The sequence below is a fragment of the Petaurus breviceps genome, unplaced genomic scaffold (assembly GCF_028583685.1).
Source record: "Petaurus breviceps papuanus isolate PSGF00001 unplaced genomic scaffold, PetGlider_PUasm1.0 91133, whole genome shotgun sequence".
In the NCBI taxonomy this organism is placed as follows: Eukaryota; Metazoa; Chordata; class Mammalia; order Diprotodontia; family Petauridae; genus Petaurus; species Petaurus breviceps.
In genome coordinates, this window is record NW_027187419.1 from 28,319,338 (window position 1) to 28,343,125 (window position 23,788).

General features: G+C 36.4%; 1 protein-coding gene across 2 annotated transcripts in view; it reads left to right on the forward strand.

The window, feature by feature from the left end:
• MTMR2 (myotubularin related protein 2) overlaps positions 1-23,788 on the forward strand; it is a 113,297-nt gene that overhangs the window by 26,258 nt on the left and 63,251 nt on the right. For both annotated transcript variants that reach the window (XM_069080252.1, XM_069080253.1), the window contains exon 2: positions 8,485-8,590. In XM_069080252.1, the coding sequence (XP_068936353.1) occupies positions 8,485-8,590 (106 nt within the window). The remainder of the gene's footprint in view (positions 1-8,484; positions 8,591-23,788) is intronic.

The window sequence follows — 23,788 nt, forward strand, 5'->3', positions numbered from 1 at the left end:
CTTTTGCCAGGGAAAACATGGAATCTTGTGCATAGATGTTAATCAGTAAATACTGGTTAAAATATATTGATTGATTAATCATCTTCACCTTTTTCTTTAATATTTCTCTTCCAGAAATTTTATTTAGTAATGTGATTATTGGAGGGTATTTATTGTTTTAAAACTAAAATGAAATTTCCTCATGTATATAGCTCCTTGAATTAAAAAAAAAAAGATCAGAGCAATTCAGTTTTGAGATAATGTGGTATTGCTTTTATTACTTCTTTCTAGGTCTTGATTTTCTCATCTCTAAGATGAAGGGATTAGATTAAATGATCTCTTAGATGTCTTCTGTTCTGATATTGTGACTATTCTATAGCTGCTATTACTATTATTAATACTTTGAATGATATTTTTCAGCTTATAAACTGCTTTTCCATCAGTTGTTTATCCTTACAGCTCTGAGGTAGCCCAGGAAGATATTAAGATATTGTTATTCCTATTTTACAGATGAGGGAACTGAAACTGAATATCAGAGAAAATTTAATCAACCCCACACCTGAGCAAGAATCCCCTCTATTCCATACCTGACAAGTGGTCATAATACTCTTTGCTTGAAGATGAAATCCATTCTCTTGCTGACTTGTCCAAATTCACACAGATGATAAGTGGTGAATCCAGGACCAGAAAACCCAGCTCTTCTGATTCCGAGTACACTGCTGACTCCACTATAACTATCTCTTAACTGAAATTAAATAATTTTTTTTCATTAGGTTACTTATAAACCTAACCAGATTTTATTCCTATCTATGGATGATTCATAAATGAATGCCCTGAAGCAAAATGACATAAACTAACTACTCTCCTAGGCAATACATCTCTTAGACTACTGGGATTTTTCAGTTATCTTTAAAACTAAGTGCCAGTATGCACCAGTTGGAAGGCTTTCCCAGAGCTTAGATTCTCTTTGTTTTCCTGAAAAATACAAAATGTGATGATATCATCTCTGAAGCCAGCACTGAGGTCATCTTGTGTCTCGTCTTTATCTCTTGGATTTGTTCATTGACAAACACATGGCAATATGGATAGTATGCTTAAAAAAAAAATTCTGAAGTATATTTTTTATTTGGGTGTTGGGTGTTTTCTTTTTATGGAAGCTTGAAAGCATTAAAACAATAACTTTTTTGTGTCACAGATGCTTTATGCACACTGTAGGCCTTTTATTGTTTTTAATAAAATTTGCAGCAGAATGACTAATGGAACATGAGCAGTGCTTATGACACTGAAGTCTATTGTGTAAGTATTGAGAGTGAAATTTGCATTCCTAGAAAAGCTTATTCAGAGCAGGGCTATGGGACACATTATTTATTGCTCTTGGGGAAACATACTCCATTTTCAGCTAAGGACATTACTTTAAAGAAGCTACCTTTGAAAAATGACATTTCTTGCCTTGGAATACTGAAGTCAATTTGAATTGGCAGTAGGAGTCTATATGTCAGGCAAGTGGTTTAGATACTATTTATAAAAATTTTAGCCAATTAAACACTGCTTCTTTCTTCCAAAAAACATTTCCTGACATTCTTTTCATATGTTTACTAAAATTGACCTTCCTAACATGGTGCTAGTTATTGATGTTTTCAGGACTTTTGAGTTTAATGGATGATAACATTAAATTGTTTGTTTTCCTGATTTTTAGAGGTGCCTTTTCACTCTTCCAAATACTAGTTATGAATTGGTTGTTTAAAGAAATATAAAAATAAGAATAAAAATAAATTTATGAGACCTGTTAATAATGCTTATTTTTTGTTTGTTACACATTTTATTTTAAACAGCTGCATCCAAGTTTCAGTGTTGTCTTCAATTGAGTAGCAACAATCTGATTAATAGATGAGCAAACAAATCTGTCTACTATCTTGCATCTGTTAATATGGGCTTCAGCCTGACTTGAAAGCACAAGTTTATGAATCCCTGAAACATAGGGAGACTTGAGTTCAGGTGGTTAGGTTCTTAAGAAAATCTGTAAAAGTCCTTTTAGCCCATAATGTAGCTCAAAATATTATATATTTGCCATGAAAAATAGTTAGCAGACAAGATTTCAACATGAGCAATTAACCAAACTTGAAAACAGTATAATTTGGGAAGGAATAATTAAAAATTTTTTTTTTCTTGATTTTGGTGTTTAAAGAAAAGTAGAATTAATTAGAGAATGAAAAAGTAGATAGAAACTTTTTGGGAAATGTTGAATGGGACTTCTGGCTTCAGAGCATTTTGATGTTAATGACATTATTCTTTAGTATGTCTGATGTGAGTCCTTACTTGCCCCTTCTACTTGATTAGGAGCTTCTTGAGGACAGCCATTGTGTCTTATTCATCTTTGCCTTTTTAGCTACTTCTGGCAGCTGGTGGTACAAAGGATGGAGTGGATGGAGTCCTGGGGCTGGAAATCAGGAAGACCTGAATTCACATCTAGCTTCAGATACTTACTAGCAGTGTGTCCCTGGGCAAGTCACTTAATCTGTTTGCTTCAGTTTCTTCAACTGTAAAATGGGAATAATAATAATAGCACTTAGACATCACAGAGTTGTTGTGAGGATGGAATGGAATAACATTTGTAAAAGTGCTTAGCCACATACTGCTCAGGAAGGGAGAAAGGAAGTGAGGGAGGGAGAGAATTTGGAACTCAGTTTTAAAAAAATGAATGTTAAAAATTGTTTTTACATGTAATTGGGAAAATATTCCTAGAAAAAAGTGCTTAGCACAGTGTCTGGTATAGTCGGTTCTGCATAAATACGTATCCCCTTCTCATTGCCTTTTCTACTCTTCTTACCACTTTGTTTTGCAAAATAAATTCTCATAAAAATATTTATTAAATTGAAAGGCTGTCTTTTCCCTTGATGTAGCTGAATTGATAGTGCTACTCTTAGGTCTTTCAGCCCTGGTTAGGGCTGTTTTGGGGCTTAGAGTGAATGTATACTGTTTTCATTCAGAAGGAAACCAAAGTAACATTTCTCTTTCTAATTCTACTGGAATTTCTTCTCCTTCTTGATATGTTTCTTCCAGTCCCTCTACTACTCTGTTTTTGTCACTTTCTTGTGATCTCATGGTCTCTGAGAATTGAAGATTTGAGTCAGGCTCTAAATAGTCAGAATTTGTTCCCCAGCTCATATAGGCCAGGTCTGTTGCCTGTTCCTCAAAACAGGGAGCTGTGTACCACTGAAATTATGTGAGTGAGGGGTGGAATACGAGGGTATGGGGGGTCGAAACACTTCTTTGGATGAGGAAAAAGCCCTTCTGCAAAGGACAAGTGATGGGGTGGATAGAGAGAAGGTGGCTAAGTGGGCTTTATAGCCCACTGTGGTATTTTCGGTTGCTTACCCTACTTGCTACCAGGACAAGCAAGGTGCTCTTGCCTTCATGAAGAAGAGTAGCTACAGGTATGGGATGGGGTTAGAATAAGAAGGAACTCCTTTTCCAGCATACAGAATCCTTTATACCATTGCTACTTGTATAGTAACTCTCTGTCGAATTTGGTATGTTGTTTTTTACAGCTTCTGAAATAAACTTAGTTTTGGTATTGATTCCATGAAACAAAGTTAAGACATGATTTTTAAATTTTTACCTTGATTCATTTATAAGAACAGTGAGAACAAAAACTTTCTTTAAAAATACACAAAAGAGAAAAGTCAGAACTTTTCCTCATATCATTATTCTGATTAAGTGCCTATTAAGCATATAAAATATTTTTTCAATATAAATTTAACAGATGCCCAACAAAATGTATCAGTTTTAAATAGTAGATTTTTGAGACAAAAATGTCAAACTATCTTCCCCAGAGTAGTATAGCAAAGGTCATTGCATCAATAAATATTAAAGGATCAGAAATGACTCATTATCAGGTGATGGGATTTTTGTTTTTGATTTTGTGATGGAGAGAAAACTCTACTACTGAAATAGTGACATGATCAGTAGAGAGCAGATGACTAAGTATTATGTTATTTTGAAATAACTATAATTCTGTGAACTCTGAGGTTCATTTTTAACAGATTGTCTTATTACTAGAAAAAATGAGTACAAAACTGATAAATACTGTTTTTGGGAATAGGGGAGAGCAAGGTGTGAGAAAAAAGAGAATAATTTACTATCCCTAAAGGGAGGAGAGAGGATAATGAGAAAATATGTGCTTTTAATATGTTACATGAATTTGCATGTGTGTTGGCTATTTAAAATGGGTCCCTAGGTAGTGCAGTTGTTTGAGTGCTGAGCCCTGAGTCAGGAAGACCTGAGTTCAAATGTGACCTCAGACACTTACTGGCTGGGTGACCCTGGGCAAGTCATTTAACCCTGTTTGCCTCGGTTCTTCATCTGTCAAATAAACTGCAGAAAAAAGGCAAACCATTTCAGTTTCTTTGCCAAGAAAACCACAAAAGGAGTCACTAAGAGTTGGACACAACTGTAGATGACTAAAAAACAACAAAAAATGGCATGTGAAAGCATCTATGAGAGGGCATTATTTGTATGTTCTTTTTATCACTTGGTATCACAAGGTATTGCTAGTAGAATTTAGTAAAATTGATATGTGATTATTGTATTCTTAGATGTGCTTTGAGTTCCTTGGGGGAGTTCTTGAGGAACTTTGGGGAATCTATGTAAAAACTCAGTTTTGCTGCTTTATGGAGGATGAGTTTGAGTAGGGAGAGACTTGAGACAGAGAATGCAATTAGAAGGCTATTATAATAGTCCAAGCAAAAAGTGTTTTAGATCTGTGATATGAGAGAACAGAATTGAGAATGACCCCCAGATTGTGAACCTTGGTGACAGGAAGGATGATGGTGTCTTTTGCAGTACTAGGGAAGGTAGGATAAAGGGTGGATTTGTGAGCAAAGGTAACAAATGAGTTATTTTGAACATGTTTTATTTGAGAATTCTATGGTACGTTCAGTTGGAAATGTTGATGATGTGTCACTAAAGCTCAGAAAGATAGACCAGGACTGGATATGTAGATCTGGGAATCATCTGCCAAGAACTGTTAATTAAACCCATGGGAGTTGATGAGATGATTACTACTAGTAATGATAGTGTGCATTTATATAGTGTTTTAACTTTTGCTTAGCACTCCGCATATGTTGCCTTGCTTTCTGAGTTGCAGTAGAACTAAAGTTGATCAGGTGTCCTTAGTAAGTCTAGAAGAAGAATGATGAACCTTTTGGAGCAGAGGTTGCTTAAGGAGGGGCAAACTGACTGAGGCATCAGAAAAACTGAGGTTAAAGCTTCTGTGCTTATCAGCATTTGATTAAGGCTCATGAGTGGCTACTGTATTTTCAGACTGGGCTGGAAGATCTTTTTTTTTCTTAATTAATTTTTAGTTTTCAACATTCATTTCCACAAGATTTTGAGTTCCAAATTTTCTCCCCTCCCCCCAACCCCAAAATGGCATGCATTCTGATTACCCCTTGCCCCAGTCTCTGCCCTCCCTTCCCCCTGTCTGCCCCTCTCCCTTATCCTCTTCCCCTTTACTTTTTTGTAGGGCAAGATAGATTTCTTGGACTAGAAAATCTAAAACAAACAAACAAAAAATCTCACAGATCACCTCCTGAAAGAAACCTCAGAATGAAAACTCCCAGCAACATCAGAGCCAAACCCATAGCTTCCAGATCAAGAAAAAAATGCAAATAGCCAGAAATAAAGTGTTTAACTACCAAAGAACCATAGTGAGGATCACACAAAATTTTGCAGCTACCACTTAATAGGAGTATAGAGCATGGAATAAATATTATAAAAGATAAAATATGCAGTCTTACAACATGGATATTAAATACTTGATGACTAGAATTATGCAAGGAAAGAAAGGAAGGAAACTTCAGATATATTAGAACCAAAGGGCAAAGAATTAACAAGTATTTGTCTCCTTCCCGACCCTACATTCCCTGAGAAAAAAAAATGCCATACAACAAATATGCATAGTCAAAGAAACAAAACAAATTCCTACATTGGCCGTGTCAAGAAACACATGCCTCATTCTGTATGTCTAATTCAACGTGTCTCAGTAGGTAGATAGCATTTTAAATCATTACTCCTCTGGAATAATGGTTGATTACTGCATTGATCAGAGTTCTTAAAACTTTCAAAATTATTTTTTCACAAAGTTATAGTATAAATTATTCTCCTGGTTCTGCTCTTTTCTTATTGCATCATCTCAAAGTGAGGTTCAAGTGACTTCTGGTCTCCACACCCTTTTATTTATGTAATTTTACCTTGTCCCCCACACCCCATTATGTGAAGTAAGTTTCTTCCCATTCTTCTATTTTTTTTTTTTTTTTGCTTTTTGGAGGGCAGTTGGGGTTAAGTGACTTGCCCAAGGTCACATGGCTATTTTTTGTGTTAAGTGTCTGAGGCCGGATCCGAACCCAGGTCCTCCTGACTCCAGGGCCGGTGCTCTATTCACTGCGCCACCTAGCCGTGCCCCCATTCTTCTGTTTTTCTCCTTTACCTCACCCCCTTTCTTTCCTTCTTCCTTTTCTTTTTTTTTTTTTAAAGATGATCAAAACATAACAAAATCACTCTTAGGCCCTCTATCTTATTTGACTCCTACTATGACATTTGTTAAAGTTATAGTTCTCCTAACTCAGGGCATTTTCACTTGCTGCCCTCTGTGCTTGGAGCTCTGTCACTTCTTATCTCTACCTGCTGACTGAAAGGCAAGGATATCTGGAGGTGGAGATTAGGAGGGACAGAATTCCTCCTGTCTTAAAAAGTCTTTTTGGAAGCCTTTTCCATTCTACCCAATTCTAAACACTTTCTTTCTGAGATTATCTCCAATTTATCCTGTATGTATCTTCTTTAACAATAGTTGTTTGCATTTTGTCTCCCCCATTAGGTTGTGAACTCCTTAAGAGCAGAGATTTTTTTCACTTTCTTTGCACTTACCACAGTGCCTGCATGTAATACGATACTTAATACATGATTGTTGACTTGTGTGAATTGATTTGAAGATTGGAGAGAAAAGAGGACTGAAGATATTCGGGCAGTTGGTAGGAAAATATGAGAGAAGGTGAATTTAAAGATATATAGAAGGAATAGTAGCCTTCATGAGAAGAGTTATCCCCAGAGTAAATAGTAAATAGTGAAAATAGTGTAGTAAAGGGATTCAAGGATTAGAAGGTGGTATAAGGTCTGTTTCAGGTTATTTGTGCTTATTTAAGGAGACATTATATTGAATAATCTGTTTTCCTTTTCAATTTTTACAAATACTTAATTTTTTTTTTTTGGCTATAGGAACTTAGCTATGGAAAAGAATCATTGTGGTTGGAATTAGTTTGGATAGCCATAATTTTTTTTTTATTAATTAATTACTTTTTAGTATTCAACATTCACTTCTATAAGATTTTGAGTTCTAAATTTTCTCCCCCTCTTTCCCCTCCCACTTCCCCAAGATGGCATGCAATCTGATACAAGCTCTACATATACATTCATATTAAATGTATTTTTACATTAGTCATGCTATAAAGAATTAGAACCAATGGGAAGAACCACGAGAAAGAAGAAATGGAAAAAAAGGAGCAAATACTATGCTTTGATCCACATTATGACTCCATAGTTCTTTCTTTAGATGTGAATAGCATTTTCATGAGTCATTTGGAATTGTTTTAGATCCTTACATTGCTAAGCAGAGATTAGTCTGTCAAAGTTAGTCATCTCACAGTGTTGCTGTTACTATGTAAAATGTTCTGGTTCTGCTCATTTCACTCAGCTTCAGTTTATGTAAGTCTTTCCAGGTTTTTCTGAAGTCAGCCTGCTTATCATTTCTTATGGAACAATGGTATTCCATCACATTCATATACCACAACTTGTTCAGCCATTCCCCAGTTCATGGGCATCACTTCAATTTACAATTCTTCAACACTATTAAAAAAGAGCTGTTATAAATATTTTTGTACATATGGGTCCTTTTCCCATTTTTATGATCTCTTTGGGATACAGACTTAGAAGTGGTATTGCTAGAGCAAAGGATATACACAGTTTTATACCCCTTAGAGAATAGTTCCAAATTGCTCTCCAGAATGGTTGGATCAGTTCACAACTCCACCAACAATACATTAGCGTTCCAATTTTCCCACATCTTCTCCATCATTTATCATTTTCCTCTGATAGAATGTGATATGATTTGGTTAACCATAATTGAGGAGGTAGTTCTTGAAGTTGGTTTTTAAAAAAGCATAGAGTTTGGATTGGCAGAAAGAAGAAGAAATACAAGGGCAAGGATATGTGGTCTGTAGGGCAGAATGAAGAAAGAAATGAACATGATATGTCGTAGGAAGATATGAATAGTGTCCTGTCAGGAACTGAGTAGAGGGTCCATGTTGGGGAACACTGGAAGAAGATAAATAGGTAAGGTGGGACTATATGATGGAATTGGAAAGAGAATTTTAAAATTTTCATGCATTAGAAATATTGTGTTACCTGTAATCTATACATCTTTCAAAAATCTCTCTCTTTTTTATTTTATAGTGCCTCTACCTCTCATTCGGACCATTCAGTACATTTAAAATCAGCTTCTGTCATATCATCGGATTCTATTTCAACTTCTGCAGAGAATTTTTCTCCTGACCTAAGGGTATGTACTCTAGATTTTAAAAGTGATGATCAGTTGGCTTAAGTTGATTACTTGTTGGTAGCCAGTACTCTGATGAGCATAGGTTTAATATCTAAGCCAGAGGGATCAAACTTGCTGCCTGGGTGTAGCCTATAGAGTTCTCCAGTATAGCCCAAACCAGATTAAAATGTAATTGGGAAGTGTTTAACAAAAGATAATATAATATATATTACTATATGTAATATAATAATAATAATAAAACAAAAACATAATACATATTCTGCTCTAAGCAACCTCTCTAAAACTTGCTGTTTAGAGGGAAGGAGTCTCTGAAGGCCAGCTGGTTAAGTACAAACTGTGTTCTTCGCTTTGACTAATAAGTGATCTTTTTGAAGCACTTTTGGAAACTTCTGAGGCAGTGCTGAACTTGGAGTTGGGAGGACATGGATTTGAGCCCTGGGTTTGATCCTTGTTAGCTCTATGATCCTCTGCAAGTCACTGATCCTCTATGAGCTTCAGTTTTTTCATCTGTAATAAGGAAATAATGATGTCTTTAATACTTACCTCATCGGGGTGCTGTGAGGCTCAAGTGAGAATACCATATATATATATATATAAACTAAAATGTTATTAATTTCTAATACTCACTTTAAATAAACTGTTTATGTTTGTGAAAATTACTCCTTTTCTATTCCATGAAGCCATTTCTCAAATCTTTCCAGTTGCTAGTGCTTTCTCTTATTTCATATCACTTTGTGTATAGTTATTTTTGTCGCTAACATATCTGAGGAGATTGTAAGCTCCTGTTTTGTTTTGTCTATCTACAATTTTTACATGGAATGGCTAAGATAAAAACCTTGAAAGTTAGTGGTAAAATTACAAATTTAATCTTTCTAAACAAAAATTTCTGGAATTTTCCCCTTAAATCTCTGAATTGCAAAATAGACCTCAGCACCTACTGTGGTACATTGTACATAGTAGATAATTCAGAAATGTTTGTTGAATTAAAATAGCATATTGAAAGTTTACTATTCTTATGATAAAATAAGTCAGAATGAGAGAGAGAGATATGAATGATGATGAGGTAGGTTTAATCCTTATCAAGGCTAGTGTATCAGCAATGCCATATTCACAATACCTATAGAGATTACAAATATGCTGATATAATTATCCATCACAAAATACATCAGGTTTGCCATTTGGGGAAATAAACTAGAAAATTTATTAAGATACCAAAAGACTGAGTCCCAAAACCAGAAAGTGAAAGCCATCAGAGTAGTTATGACATTGGCACAGGTAGATAAAGTAGAAAGCACCCACATTTTCAAGCCTTTAAAACAGAACAGGCTACCTCAGGCAAAGGTCCTCCTCTCCCCACTCACAGCAACCACCCAGCGTCCTGGAAGCATGCTCCCAGCAGCTCCGGCCCCTGGCAGTCCTTAGCAGGAGTCCTTAGCAGAAAGTCCTGCTCCCAGCAGCTCCGGCCGCTGGCAGTGCTCAGCCGGAGTCCTAACTCAAAAAAAAAAAAAGGCAACCGTCACCAACTGCCAACCGCAGGACCGTTAGCTCGGCTTTTCACTTTCTCTTGCTCTGCTATGTCAGCACGTCCATGGGGCATGGGAGATCTTTAAATCCCATAACCCTTACAGCTAGCTACTCTACTTGTTCCAAAAGAGTAGTACTCTATCTTGTTTCCCCCAGCAGCTCATCCCTTCTTGTCATTTCCACTCTTTGCTCATTTTCAGTCTCTCACTGTCTACTGGCTAATTTCCTATTGCCTACAAACATCCAATCACTCCATTCTCAAAAAACCTTCATTTGATACTTCCATCCCTGCTAACTGCTGTCCTGTATCTCTTCTGACCTTTACTTAACTGCTTAACTCCTCTACAAGGCCATTATAGGTAGGTGGTTCCACTTTCTCTCCTCTTGTTCTCTTCTTAAATAACCCCTTACCATCTTTCTTTAGACCCTATCATTCCTGTGAACTGGTGTCTCCAAAGTTACTAATGATCTCTTAGTCACCAAATTTCACTGAGAAATAGAAATTTAGCATTACAGATTTAGAGGGGAGCTCAGAGATTGTTTAGTTCAACCCATGACTGACAAAAAAATTTCCACTTTGATATCTCAAACAAGTAATCATCCAAATTTAGCTCGAAGACTTCATGTTAGGGATAACTCACTGCTTCCTGAGCTACCCTTTCTATTTTTGGATCACTTCACTTGTTAGGAAGTTTCTTTAGACATCAACCTGAAATTTATCTTTCTGTAGCTTCTCTGCGTTACTGACTGTTCTAAGTAAAATAATTTCCCTTAAATTCATTATTGTCTTTGATTAAATGAAAATGCGTCCACATTTTCTCCATAAGAGGTAGTATAGTACAGTGCCTCAGATACAAGACTTGAGGTCAATACCTGTGTAAAAATGCTACCTCTTTCCCTGACTGTGTAAGTATGGGCTTGTAATTTCATCTAACCCCTCTAAATCTCAGTTTCCTAAACTAAGTGGGGTAACAGGAGTATCTACATCATAGGGTCATTGAGATCATGTATGTGATATGTTTTGCAAACCTTAGAGTTGTTGTTATTTTTCATTTTATAGCATGGACCCAGGTTGAGTTAATATTTTATGTTCTGAGGCACCAAATTAAGGTATTACTTAAATTGACAAATGTTCGGTTTCACCAATAAAAATGTAAAATGGAGTTGTATTCAGTTAAATTCTTAAGTGGCATTTTCTGTTATATATAGTAGTATTTGTATTTGAGATATGTTTTTATAATATTTATATTAATGCAATAGAGTGGCATATTGAATTTTAAAAATAAGACTTTAATTTTGGGCTCACAAATGGAATGTAATTACAGTTTATTTAGTTTAATTTTCAACTAGGGTAAAGTTATACCAGATTTCTGTCCTATGTAACTCCTGTGGAATTGCAGATAAAGAAGCAATTAGTAATAATAGCCATTGGCAAAATTATGACTTTTGAGTTTTACTTTAGCTTTCAAAACTTCCTCATTTTTCAAGGTATCCTTAATCCTCTGTTGATTTCTGCTAAATATGTTAATTACAAAATAATCAGATTTCATCTCATCTACAAAACAGAAATTATTTATAGGAAGGCTGGTTTAGATCACTTTGGTTTGCACAGCTCAGTAAGGTCAGCCAGTGAACACCAGCAGAAGTATCTGGGAGTGAGTAAGACTTTGGTTTACTGCAGGCTCCTGATTGACTCCTTTTACTCTGTGTCCAGTGTCCCTGCCTGGTAAGGTAACTCAAAGAAAATAGACATATTAATCGCGAGGGCTCTTTCACAATACCAAGGTGCCTAATCTGGTAACTGAAGGGATGGTGGTACCCTCTAAAGTGAAAAGGAAGTTTGAAAGAGGGCTGGGTATCAGGGCTTGTGGTGGGGGAGAAATAATAGTCTCTGTTTTGCATGTGTTGAAATGTACAATAGGCAGTTGGTTATATAGGATTGGGAACTTAGAGAAAGACTTAGGCCAGATGTTAAGATCTAAGTATTATCTGCTCATAAACAATGATTAACTCATGGGAGCTGCTCAAGTCATGATGTGAGTGAATGTAGGGAGTGGTGCCACGAGGTAGACCCATAATCAGTGACATGGATGATCAGTCAGCAAAGGAGACTGAGAAGGGAGAAATCAGACAGTTAAAATCAAGAGAGGAAAGTGTGTCCAGGAAGAGGTGGTAAATAGCCTTAAATATTCTGGAGAAATCAAGAAGGATGAAGATGGTAAAAAGTTCATTAAATTTGACAAGAGAGGGATCATTGCTAACTTTGTAGAGATCAGTTTCATTTGAATGATAAGATCAGAAGCCAGGTTGCAGAGAGTATAGAAGAGGAAGGGAAAACTCTGAGAATAAATAGCTTTTTTCAAAGATTTTCACTGGGGAAGGAAGGAGAAAGATGAGATAGTATCTGACAGGGCTGTTGGGATAGAGTGTGGGTTTTTTTTTTTTTTTCTCTTTTTGGAGGGGGGAAGGTAGGGCAATTGGGATTAAGTGACTTGCCCAAGGTCACACGGCTAGTTTTTTGTGATAAGTGTCTGAGGCCGAATTTGAACTAGGGTCCTCCTGAATCCAGGGCCGGTGCTCTATTCACTGTGCCACCTAGCCTCCCTAAGAGTGTGGGTTTTTTTAGAATGGGGGAAACTTGGGTGTGCTTGTATGTAGCAGGGTAGGAATGAATAGATAAGGAAAGACTGAAGGTTGTAGAGAGGACAATAGGAACAATTTGATGGAACATTCTAGGCAGAATGTGAGTTTAATAAGTAAACAGTACAAAGTTTCTGTGTTTCATCCAAATCTTGTTAATAGTGACTTTGTTTCAGAATACATTGTTTCAGAAGGGTTTTCTGTGCTCTTCTGTTTTTTTATGACAAATGTAAGTGTAGGAAGGGGTTTACTCATCTTTGTTTTCTCCATAGTACCTAACACAATCTATTTGAAAGTTTTTGAATGATTAGATTAAGTATAAGATTATAATATATTTTATAAATGATATTTTTACAAGCTTCTTTATTAGACTTAGCATTAACAGGCAGATTCCCTTTTATAATACAAGCAAATTTTACAGAAAACCTCAACTTCTTGCAAAACTTCAATGAGTATAACCTTTTAAAAAGCATGTCACATTTTATTAAGACTAACAGGTTTTCTGATTGTACACATGGCTTACCTAAAGGTTAATGTATTAAATATGTTGACTTTTAAACATGGATACTTAACATAAATTTTTTTAATTCACAGGATTTATTGCATCCACAACGAACAAAATACTCTTAGGGTTGTTAGCTGTAGCAAAAGCGCTATTGAGGTATTAATTAAAATGGAATATTACCCACATTACTGTTTTTTTCTGGTTAAGCTAGAGTGATATAAAAAGAAGTCTTATACAGATAGATTATAACAGATGTATTTCTGAAAAGTCAGGTAAATCAAATCATAGTAAATTGAATTATATTTTTCCCATTGTCATATTATAAGTCCTAAGAAAGTAAAGTGAAGATTACTGCTCAAAGCAAATTACTTATCAGTTTTAAGAATTTGTACTTTAGGCTTTCCTACAATTTTGTTCCAGTATACATGCCCTCATTCTGTCCCTCAAAGTATATAATTCTTTTTACATCTTACTCTTTACACATATTAATAGGAATTTAAACCTTGTATGAATTGCATAAACTTCACTTATTTTCCTTTCTTGGATATGTCTACATAAAATCAGACTTTTTAAAAGCTTTGTAAAAAGATGTTGTTTTCTTTTAAAAAACAAACAAAAAACTTGGTCCTTGGTCTTAATTGCAGTGTGCTTCCAAAATGCTTGTCCTTAATAAAGTGATAAATTAAAATCAGTTAACTAAACATTATTTTTTGTTAATGTATAAGGTCTTTGGATAGAATTCAGAATTGAAAATGGAAATGGAAGGTTTTCCTTCCTTTCCTCCTTCACCCTAGATAGTTTGCTTGATCTCACAAATGAGAGATTTGATAAATAGTGAAACACTTTGGGTTTTGTTCTTAACCATCTGTGCCTGTTTTAAAATCCTTAATAAAATTCAGCTAGGCAGGGTGCTCTTCAAAAGATGTGTTATATTTTGCATATTTTCTCTAGAAAGTGAAGGCCAGATTAAACTGGATCATTTCTTTGAATACATGTTAATGAATATGATAGAAGCATGTTCTAAAGAATCAATATGTAAATCTAGTTAGAAATTTCAGCATTATTCAGAGGTTTTTAGGTTTTGAAGAAAAAGAAAAGACAATTTTTGTCTTTCCAACTCTGAATATGATGAAATTGCTGAATGTTCATTTATTGCTTCAAATCTTTTTAACATCCAAGTTTCCATTTTATATTATTTATACTAATGGAAGTAAATGTAGTAGCAAGTCTGATTCTAAAACTGTTCAAGTTGAATAGGTTTAGTTTATAATTTTTTATTCTTTAAAAAAATTTTTTTAGGACTCCAGCGCTAGAATACAGATTCAGAATAGAGAAAAGAAAAAAAAATATCTAAACTTAAATATTGGAACTTAAATACAAAGTAAGAAAAGGAAAAAAAAAACATGTCATGTGCATAAAAGAATGAGAGGATTCAAAATATGTAATAATAAGTTTTCATTTCAAGAAAGCCTATATGATAAATACTACATGTTGCATTGAGAGCTGTCCTTCTTTGCTTCCTTTTAAGTTTTCTTTTGTCTGGTGTGCACTTTTTACTTTATTCTTTCTTCACCCTTCCTCTCTCCCCCTCCCCTGCTTACAATTAAGTGCAGATATATTAACTATATTAATAGATATATACCTACACAGATATATATGCACACACATATGTATACATACATGTATAAACATATACTTTCCCTAACAAATTCTACTTCTGATCTTTGTTTTTATATTTGTACATGACTCATGTTTCCTGTCCCTTCTGACTCCTCTGCTTCTACCCACTACCTTGCCCTCCTATTATTTAGCCTATCCCCCCTCCAAGTGTCCCTCTACTATCCTCCCATTCCCATAAATCTAAACACCCTTCTATGTGTAACCTATAGTTTAGCCCCCTATAACCTATTCCCTCACCCTCTCCTCTAGAGATCCCTCCCTTATCCTCCCATTCCCATTTATCTAAGTACCCCGGCATACCCTCTTTTAACCTATTACCTTACCCTTACTTCTAGCTCCCTTGTCCTCTCCCTCCTCCCTATCCCCTTAACTATTTTATTTCTTCTGAATTTAGAAGACTTATACTTTTCTAGATATATATATATATATTGTTCCCTCTTGAACCCATTGCTGATGAAAGTAGGTTACCAGAATTACCAGCCCTCCTTCCCCCACCTAATTCCTCTGTATCAATTTTTCTTCATGCACTTCATTTGTATAAAATAGTTAATCTTTTTAGCTGTTACTAAATGGTTTTACTTTTTAAAGTCATATCATACTCAGGTCTACCTCAATCTTTATTATGAGCTACCCAATTGCTAATGACAATCTTAGACATATATTCATTTTACATATATATGAAAAGTAAATGTTCTGTCCTTATTGAATCCCTTGTAATCAGTCTTTGGGATGTACCTTATGTTTCTCTTGGCTCTTGTATGTCAAATCTGTTAAGTTCAGGTCTTTTTTTTTTTCTAACAAAGTCTTGAAAGTCTGACAGTTGATCAGATATCCATTTTTTTTTCATTCAGGATCATACTTAATTTTGCTGGGTTTGTTTTCTACTGGAGCCCCAGTTCTTTTGTTCTTCGATATATAGTGTTCCAAGATCTGTGGTCCTTTAGTATCTCCACTGCTGGGACTTATGTAATTCTAATTGTGGCATCATCATATTTAAATTGATATTTTTTGTTGCTTTTAATATTTTATTCTTGAACTGGGTGTTTTGGAGTTTGACTATATTCCTATGAGTTTTCATCATACCGTGTTTCCCCGATAATAAGACCTATCCCGAAAATAAGCCTTCCCCTTACTGTGTAAGATTCCTCTAATATAAGCCCTCCCCCGAAAATAAGCCCTATTGAGATTGCTACTGTAGTGAAGGTGATCCCCTGTGCTACGCTACATTACCGTACCCTCTGTATGCACCATCCCCCCTCCGTGAAACGCACGCTGTGCTCCGAGCTGCATCCAATCAGAGCTGCAGCAGTGAGCGCGTCGTCCTGTTCTTTTTGCTTGCTGGCGCCATTGAGAGCAGTGTCGCAGAGGCAGGACAACATAAAAACCTGGTATGTAAGTGGGAGTGAGGGGGCATGATGGAGGAAAAAAGAACTCAGGGGGCATGATGGAGTGAAAAGAAGGACTGATGGTCATAATTTTATTATTCTGTCTGTTTTGACCCCCAGACATGAGTACAAAAAGGAAGAGCTATACTGTTGAGTATAAGAAAGCAATTGTAGAGGAGTCACATGGCAAGAATCTTGCAGTTTTCTGTAAAGAAAAACTTTTGGATCTTCGAATAAATAAGCCCTCCCCTGAAAATAAGCCCTCTGGTGTTTTTCTGTCCAAAAAAAATTAATAAGACAGTGTCTTATTATTGGGAAAACATGGTAGGATCTTTTTCAAGGGGTGTTTGATGGATTTTTTTTTCTATTTCTACTTTCTCCCTTTTTTCTAATGCTTGAGGACAATTTTCTTTAATTATTTCTTGTATTATTGTATCAAGAGTCTTTTTTTTTAATGCTTTATTAACTTCTGATTTACATCATTCGTTTCTGCCAGATTTTGAGTTACAAATTTTCTCCCCGTTTTTCCCCTACCCACCACCCCAAAATAGCAGTCCCACAGGATATCCCCTCCTGCAATCTGCTCTCTCCCATATTTTCTCCCATACCCCTTTCGACTTTTCCAGTGGATCTCTATGCCTCACTGCCTGTATATCTTATTTCCCAATTACATGTAAGATGGTATTAATAATAGTATACACACACACACACACACACACACACACACACACACACACATATATATATTTGATTTTAAAACTTTCAATTCCAGATTCATTCCCTTCCTTCCATCACCCACCCTTACTGGGAAGACAAGCAGTTCATTATAGGTTGTACATGTGTGGCTAATGCAAAACAATACCATAGTAGATATATTGTAAAACACTGACTATATTTCCCTCCCTCCTATCCCACCTCCCACTTATTCTATTCTCTACTTTGAACCCGTTCCCTTTCAAAAGTGGGTGCTTCCAGCTTCCCTCCCCCCGAAACTGCCCTCCCTCCTATCATCCCCCCTCTCATCCCCTTCTGCCCCTATTCTCCCGGAGGGTGAGATACCCTATTTAGTGTGTATTTCACTCCCTCTTCAAGCCAAATTCAATGGGAATAAGATTGACTCATTCCCTTTTGCCTTCCTATTCTTCCCCTCCATTGTAACCATTTTCCCTTGCCTCTTCTATATGAGATAGTTTAACCCAATCTGTCTCTCCCCATCTCCTCTCATTATATTCCTCTCACCTCTTAAATTTCACCTTTTAAGTATCATTCCTTCCTGTTAAATTGGTCCTGTGCCCTCTATCTATGTATACCTGTAAACATATATACACACATTCACATATGTATTCATATGCCCATATACCCTCATATATAGACACATATATATTTCTAATCCCTTCAACTACTGAGAAAAGTTTCATAACTTACAATTATTGTTTTTCCATGTAGGAATCCTTTTCCCTGTTTACCTTCTCATGCTTCTCTTGCTTCTTGTATCTGAATGTCAAATTTTCTGTTCAACTCTGTTTTTTTCAGCAAGAATGCTTGAAAGTCCTCTATTCCAATGAATGACCATATTTTCCCCTGAAACATGATACTCAGTTTTGCTGGGTAGGTGACTCTTGGTTTTAATCCCAGATCCTTTGCTCTCCGGAATATCATATTCCAAGCCCTTCGATCCCTCAGTGTAGAAGCTGCCAGATCCTGGGTTATCCTGATTGTGTTTCCACAATATTCAAATTGTTTCTTCCTGGCTGCTTGTAATATTCTCTCCTTAATCTGGGAATTCTGGAACCTGGCTATAATATTCCTAGGAGTTTTCTTTTTGGGATCTTTTTCAGGAGGTGATCGGTGGATTCTTTCAACCTCTATTTTGCCCTCTGGTACTAAAACATCAGGGCAGTTTTCTTTGAGAATTTCCTGGAGGATGATTTCTAGGTTCTTACTTTGGTCATGGCTTTCAGGTAGTCCAATAATTTTTAAAGTATCTCTCCTGGATCTATTTTCCAGGTGAGTGGTTTTTCCCATGAGATATTTCACATTGCCTTCTATTCTTTCATTTGTTTGGATCTGTTTAACAGCATCTTGATTTCTCATAAAGTCATTAGCTTCCATTTGCTCCAGTCTAATTCTGAAGCAATGATTCTCCTCATTGAGCTTTTGAGATTCTTTTTCCATCTGTCAAATTCGGCTTTTTAAGGCTTTCTTCTCCTCATTGCCTTTTTGAGCCTCCTTTGCCATTTGAGTCAGTCTGTTTTTTAAGGTATTATTTTCCTCAATCAGGCTGTTGACTCTCATTTCATAATTTTCTTGCATTGTTATCATTTCTCTTCCCAATTTTTCCTCCACTTCTCTTTTCTGCTTCTTAAGGTCCTCTATGGCTTGTAACCAGCCTGTATTTTCCTTTGAAGCTTTTGGTGCAGGAGTTCTGACTTCACTGTTTTCCTCCTGTTCCATGCTTTGCTCCTTTTTGTCCCTAAAATAGGAGTGTATTGTTGGGATCTTCTGTCTGCTTTGTTTCCTTTGTCTGCTCATTTTGCCACTCAATTACTTGACTTTTGGGCTTTTTGCCACAGTAGGATTCTGCCACCAGACAGAGGAGCTTTCGTCCCAACGCTTGGGTTTTCTCAGCTGCCGGAGGTATTAGATGGGTGCCTTCTCTGAGGTCCCCACACTCTCTGGCAAGCTGGACACACACCCCAGGACCTCCACTCTAGACTGCAATCCAGATCCAAGCAGGTTAAAGCAAGAGTGATTACCCTTCAGACTGGTGCTTGGTCCCCCTACACTCTGCAAGCCAGGAGCTGAAGCCACCACATGGCGCTGGCTGGCTGTGCTGGAGTCTGGAGGCTTTTCGCCCTGGGGGTAAAAGCCATGCACTCCCACTTACTGGTCCCAAAGTCCATACTGCACTGACCTCTCACTTTGTCCTTTGCATCTATGTGTTGATAAATCTGGAAACAGCCACAGCTGCTGCTGATCTGGAGTCCCTCTGGCCATTGGCTGGTCAGGCCCGCCCTGGGGCTAAAGCCTCAGTGAGGGGCTGGGCTGGGCTCCCAGAGGACTGTGCTGGATTCCTGCCAGCCTTCTGGGCTGTCCTCAGCGGGAGGTTAGCTTCTCTGTGTCATTTTGTGGGTTTTGCAACTCTCAAGAGTCTTTTTTTGATCATAACTTTCAGGTAGTCTGATTATTCTTATGTTTTCTCTTCTTAATCTGTTCTCCAGATCAGTTTTTTTTTTTTGCTTGTGTTTTTTTGGAGGGGGGAAGGCAGGGCAGTTGGGGTTCAGTGACTTGCCCAAGGTCACATGGCCAGTAAGTGTTAAGTGTCTGAGGCTGGATTTAAACTCAGGTCCTCTTGACTCCAGGGCTGGTGCTTTATTCACTGTGCCACCTAGCTGCCCCCAGTTGTTTTTCTTATAAGACATTTCACTTTCTCTTCTATTTTTTCATTCTTTATTCAGCTAGGCATGGTGCTCTTCAAAAGATGTGTTATAACTTTGTTGGCTTCTCCTTGTCCATTTCTTAATTTTCAAGGTGTCATTTTCTTCCTTAGCATTCTGGATCTCCTTTTCTAATTGGTTGAATTTCTTTTCATAATCGTTTTTTTGGATTCTCCTTTTTTCCTTAATTTTTCTTCCCTTCCTCATTTGATTTTTAAAGTCTTTTTTTAAGTTTTTCTATGAATTCTTTTTGGGCAGGTAACCATTTGACACTACTCTTTGGGGTAGAAGAGAGTATTTTGCTTCATTATACTCCTCTGAAGATGAACTCCCCAGTCTTCTCTATTCCCATCTGTGGTTGGATTCTTTCTCCTTTGCGTGTGCATTTTTTTTAATAGTAATAGCTTAATTTTTGTAATCACCTCATAGTTTATTGACTGATTAATTGATTCAGAGCTGTTATTTAATCTGGAGGGAACTCCAAGTATAGAAATCCCTTCATTAATGCAAATAGGAAGCTTGTCTATACTTTATAGTTTTACAGAGTCTTGGAATAAGAGAGCCTTCTTGGCATAATGTATATGCCAAGGTTAGTTTTGGAGACAGTAAATCCATGTGCAAGTCATTTAACTTCTCAGTACCCTCAGAAGACTCTCTAAAACTATAAAAGCAAACAGGCTTCCTATTTACATTAATGAGAGGATTTTCTTTCCTATCCACTATATCGCACTTCTTAGGATATAGTGGACTTGCTATGACATTTGAATGATGGATTTGACCATGGAGATAGCTCTGTTAAATGATTTACTACGTAGAGACTCATCAAACAAGATGCCAAACAGGGCAATGTGCATTGTTTATTTTGTTGATACATGTTTTGTTTTGTATTACATTGCTTTCTCTCTTCTTCCATGTTAACAAAGAAAAATAGTCAAACAGGAAACCATTTCAAAGACTGCATCTGACAATGAATGCAATATTCCATGTCTGTGGTTTACCACCTGAAACCTACAGGAGAGAAATATATATCACTCTCTGTCTACTGGAATTAGTTAGTGTTATTAAAGTTCTCTAAATGTTACTGTTCGTTAGTGATGTACAAATTCTGGGAACCCAGAACACTGAAAAGTCTTGCTATGCCAGAGTCATGTGAACTATATTGCTCAAACCACCAAGGAAAAACAAAAGTGCATGAAAAGCCTGTTCTGATGATACTATGGCCATATCTAGGTACTGCATCTAGTCCACAGGCTGGGCCTAGGATTGAGTAGGAGCAAATTGGATTGGATCATTTTTAGGAAGTAGTTCTGTATTTTCAAAGATTCACAACTATTCGCAGCCACAAAAACCTGCCTATTTAACTTTTATGTTCTCATAGAGTTGCTGTGGGTCTGAGAATGATGAAAATCCATGATCTCAGATAAATTAATTTAAAGTATAAATTATCCATAGAGCAATGGGAAAAATGTGTTGAACATAATAAATAGGTTTCATTATGTCACCAGGGATAGCTCACATCAAGAAGCAAGCATTTAATCATTACTTAGTATGTGCAAGATCTTGTACTAAATACAAAAAATGAAACAATCTCTGTCTCAAAGAACTTATATTTTATGAGGCTATACACACACACACACACACACCCATATGCATATCCAGAATCAGTACAAAATAAGTATGAGGCAGTTTGGAAAGGAAGACACTAATAGTATAGCAAATCAGGAAAATCTTCATTTGGAAGGTCGTTCTTCAACTATGTCTTGAAGATGTTTGATTCTAAGAGACAGAGGTAAGGAGGGAGAGCCTTTCAGGTAGAAGGAAGCACAGAGAAGAGATATGGTGTGTCATGTGGGAGGGGCAGTAAGAAGGACAATTTGGCTGGAACATTTGAAGGAAGGGAAATAAGATATTAGGAAGCTAAAAGAAATATGTTGGGGTCAGATTGTGAGGAGATTTAAAAGTCAAGCAGAGGAGTTAATATTTGAGGGATTAGGGAACCATTGAATTTTATTGAGTAGGGGAATACCATGGTCAGAACTGTATTTAAGGAAAACCACTTTGGCAGCTATATTGAAGATGGATTTGAATGAGGAAACACTAAGAGTACCAGTTAGTTAGCTTGATGTCGGAGTTGATAGAATTTTGGACCTGAAGTAAGGAAAACCCTGAGTTCAAATCCACCTTCAAACATTTGCTAGTTGTGTGACCCTGATCTAATCATTAAACCTCTATTAGTCTCAGTTTCCTCATCTGTATAATGGGGGTAATAATAGGGCCTTCCCTCCCTCCCCCTGGGTTGTTGTAAGAATACACTGAAATATTTGTAAAATGCTTTACAACTTTAAAGCACAATAAAAATGCTAGTTGTTGCTGTCATTGTTATCATCACCACCACCACCACCACCATCACCATCATCACCACCACCACCACCACTACCACCATCAGACTATTATAATCAGACAGTAATGCAGTCACTATCTAATAATAGGCAGAGTTGCGACTAAAACCCCACTATTCTGAGTTCTAATCTCTTACCTTTTTTTTTTTTATTGTTGAGGAGGGCCCAATGTATGTTGTGCTGTTAGAAAAGTTTCTTTTTTTCTCTTTTACTCTCAGTGTTCCTTAATTTTTTTAGAGTGCATAGACTTAAATTTTTTTTTCAGTTCAAAATTCTCTCCTTTGTGCTACTGTCTCCCCTAGCCCATTGAGAAGTCAAGAAAAACAGAACCCATTATAAATATGTATAGTCATGGAGAACAAATTTTTACGTTATCCTTGTTCTCCCCAAAATATACAAGATTGAGAGAGAAAGAGAAAAATAATATGCCCAAAAGGCTATCAAATTGTGCATACCCTTTCACTCAGCAATAATGCTAGTAGGACTATACCCCCAAAGAGATGAAAAAAAGAGGAAAAGAATCCATATGTACATAGATACACTCTGTATCTATCTGTTTTCTATATAGAGGTGGATAGCATGTTTCATTGTAACTCCATTGGAATTGTGGTAGGTTATTGTGTTTATCAGTTACTAAATCTTTAAAAGTTGATTATCTTTACAAAATGGCTGCTACTATATAGATTGTTCTCCTAGTTCTGTTCACTTCACTTTGCTTCAATTCATGTAAGTCTTCTTAGGGTTTTCTGAAGTCATCTCCATCATTTCATATAGCACAATAATATTCCATTGTATTTATAGGTCACAACTTGTTCAGCTATTCTCTAATTGATGGGCATCCCCTCATTTTCCAGTTCTTTGATACCACAAAAAAGCTGTTGTAAATATTTTTGTACATATGGATTCTTTTCCTCTTTTTTTCATCTCTTTGGGGGTATAGTCCTACTAGCATTATTGCTGAGTGAAAGGGTATGCACAATTTGATAGCCTTTTGGGCATAGTTCCAAATTACTTTCCAGAATGGTTGATTAGTTCACAGCTCATCTCTTACTTTTCTGTTACACTTTATAAATTTACAAACTCTATGAAAACAAGTAAACTTTAATAAGCAATCTTAACTAATAAAATAGATTATTCTTACAAGTTTTTAAAAGAAAGTCTAAGTACAAATACTTTCCTTTTTGTCTTAATTATTGTCATTGGTCATAGCCTAATCTAACTCTGTTCATTTGATTAGCAAATTTTTATCTTAAATCTTTGATGAGCTTGTTCTTCTATTTAACTTGAATACTTACAAAGTCGGATCTGATCCAGGATTGATCAGTGGCTCCTGGACTTCAGGTTTTTTTTTTTGTCTGTCCTTTGTTTTCATAGAGGACCAGTGATATCACAGGATGATGTCTTGACTTGTGTGTGAAATGTATTTAAGTAAAGTAGAGTTTCACAGTCATCAACCTCACTCTTTTTTCCAGTGGCAAGACAAAAGTCAGGATGACTGTTGATAATCTGGGATGCTGCAGATTACTTTGGTATCTTTGGTGGTGGATCAAGCTCTAAGCACTTCACAGCACCTGCTTCAGCCACTTTCATGGCTATTGAAACAAATTGTTTTCATCTGCCCATTCTAC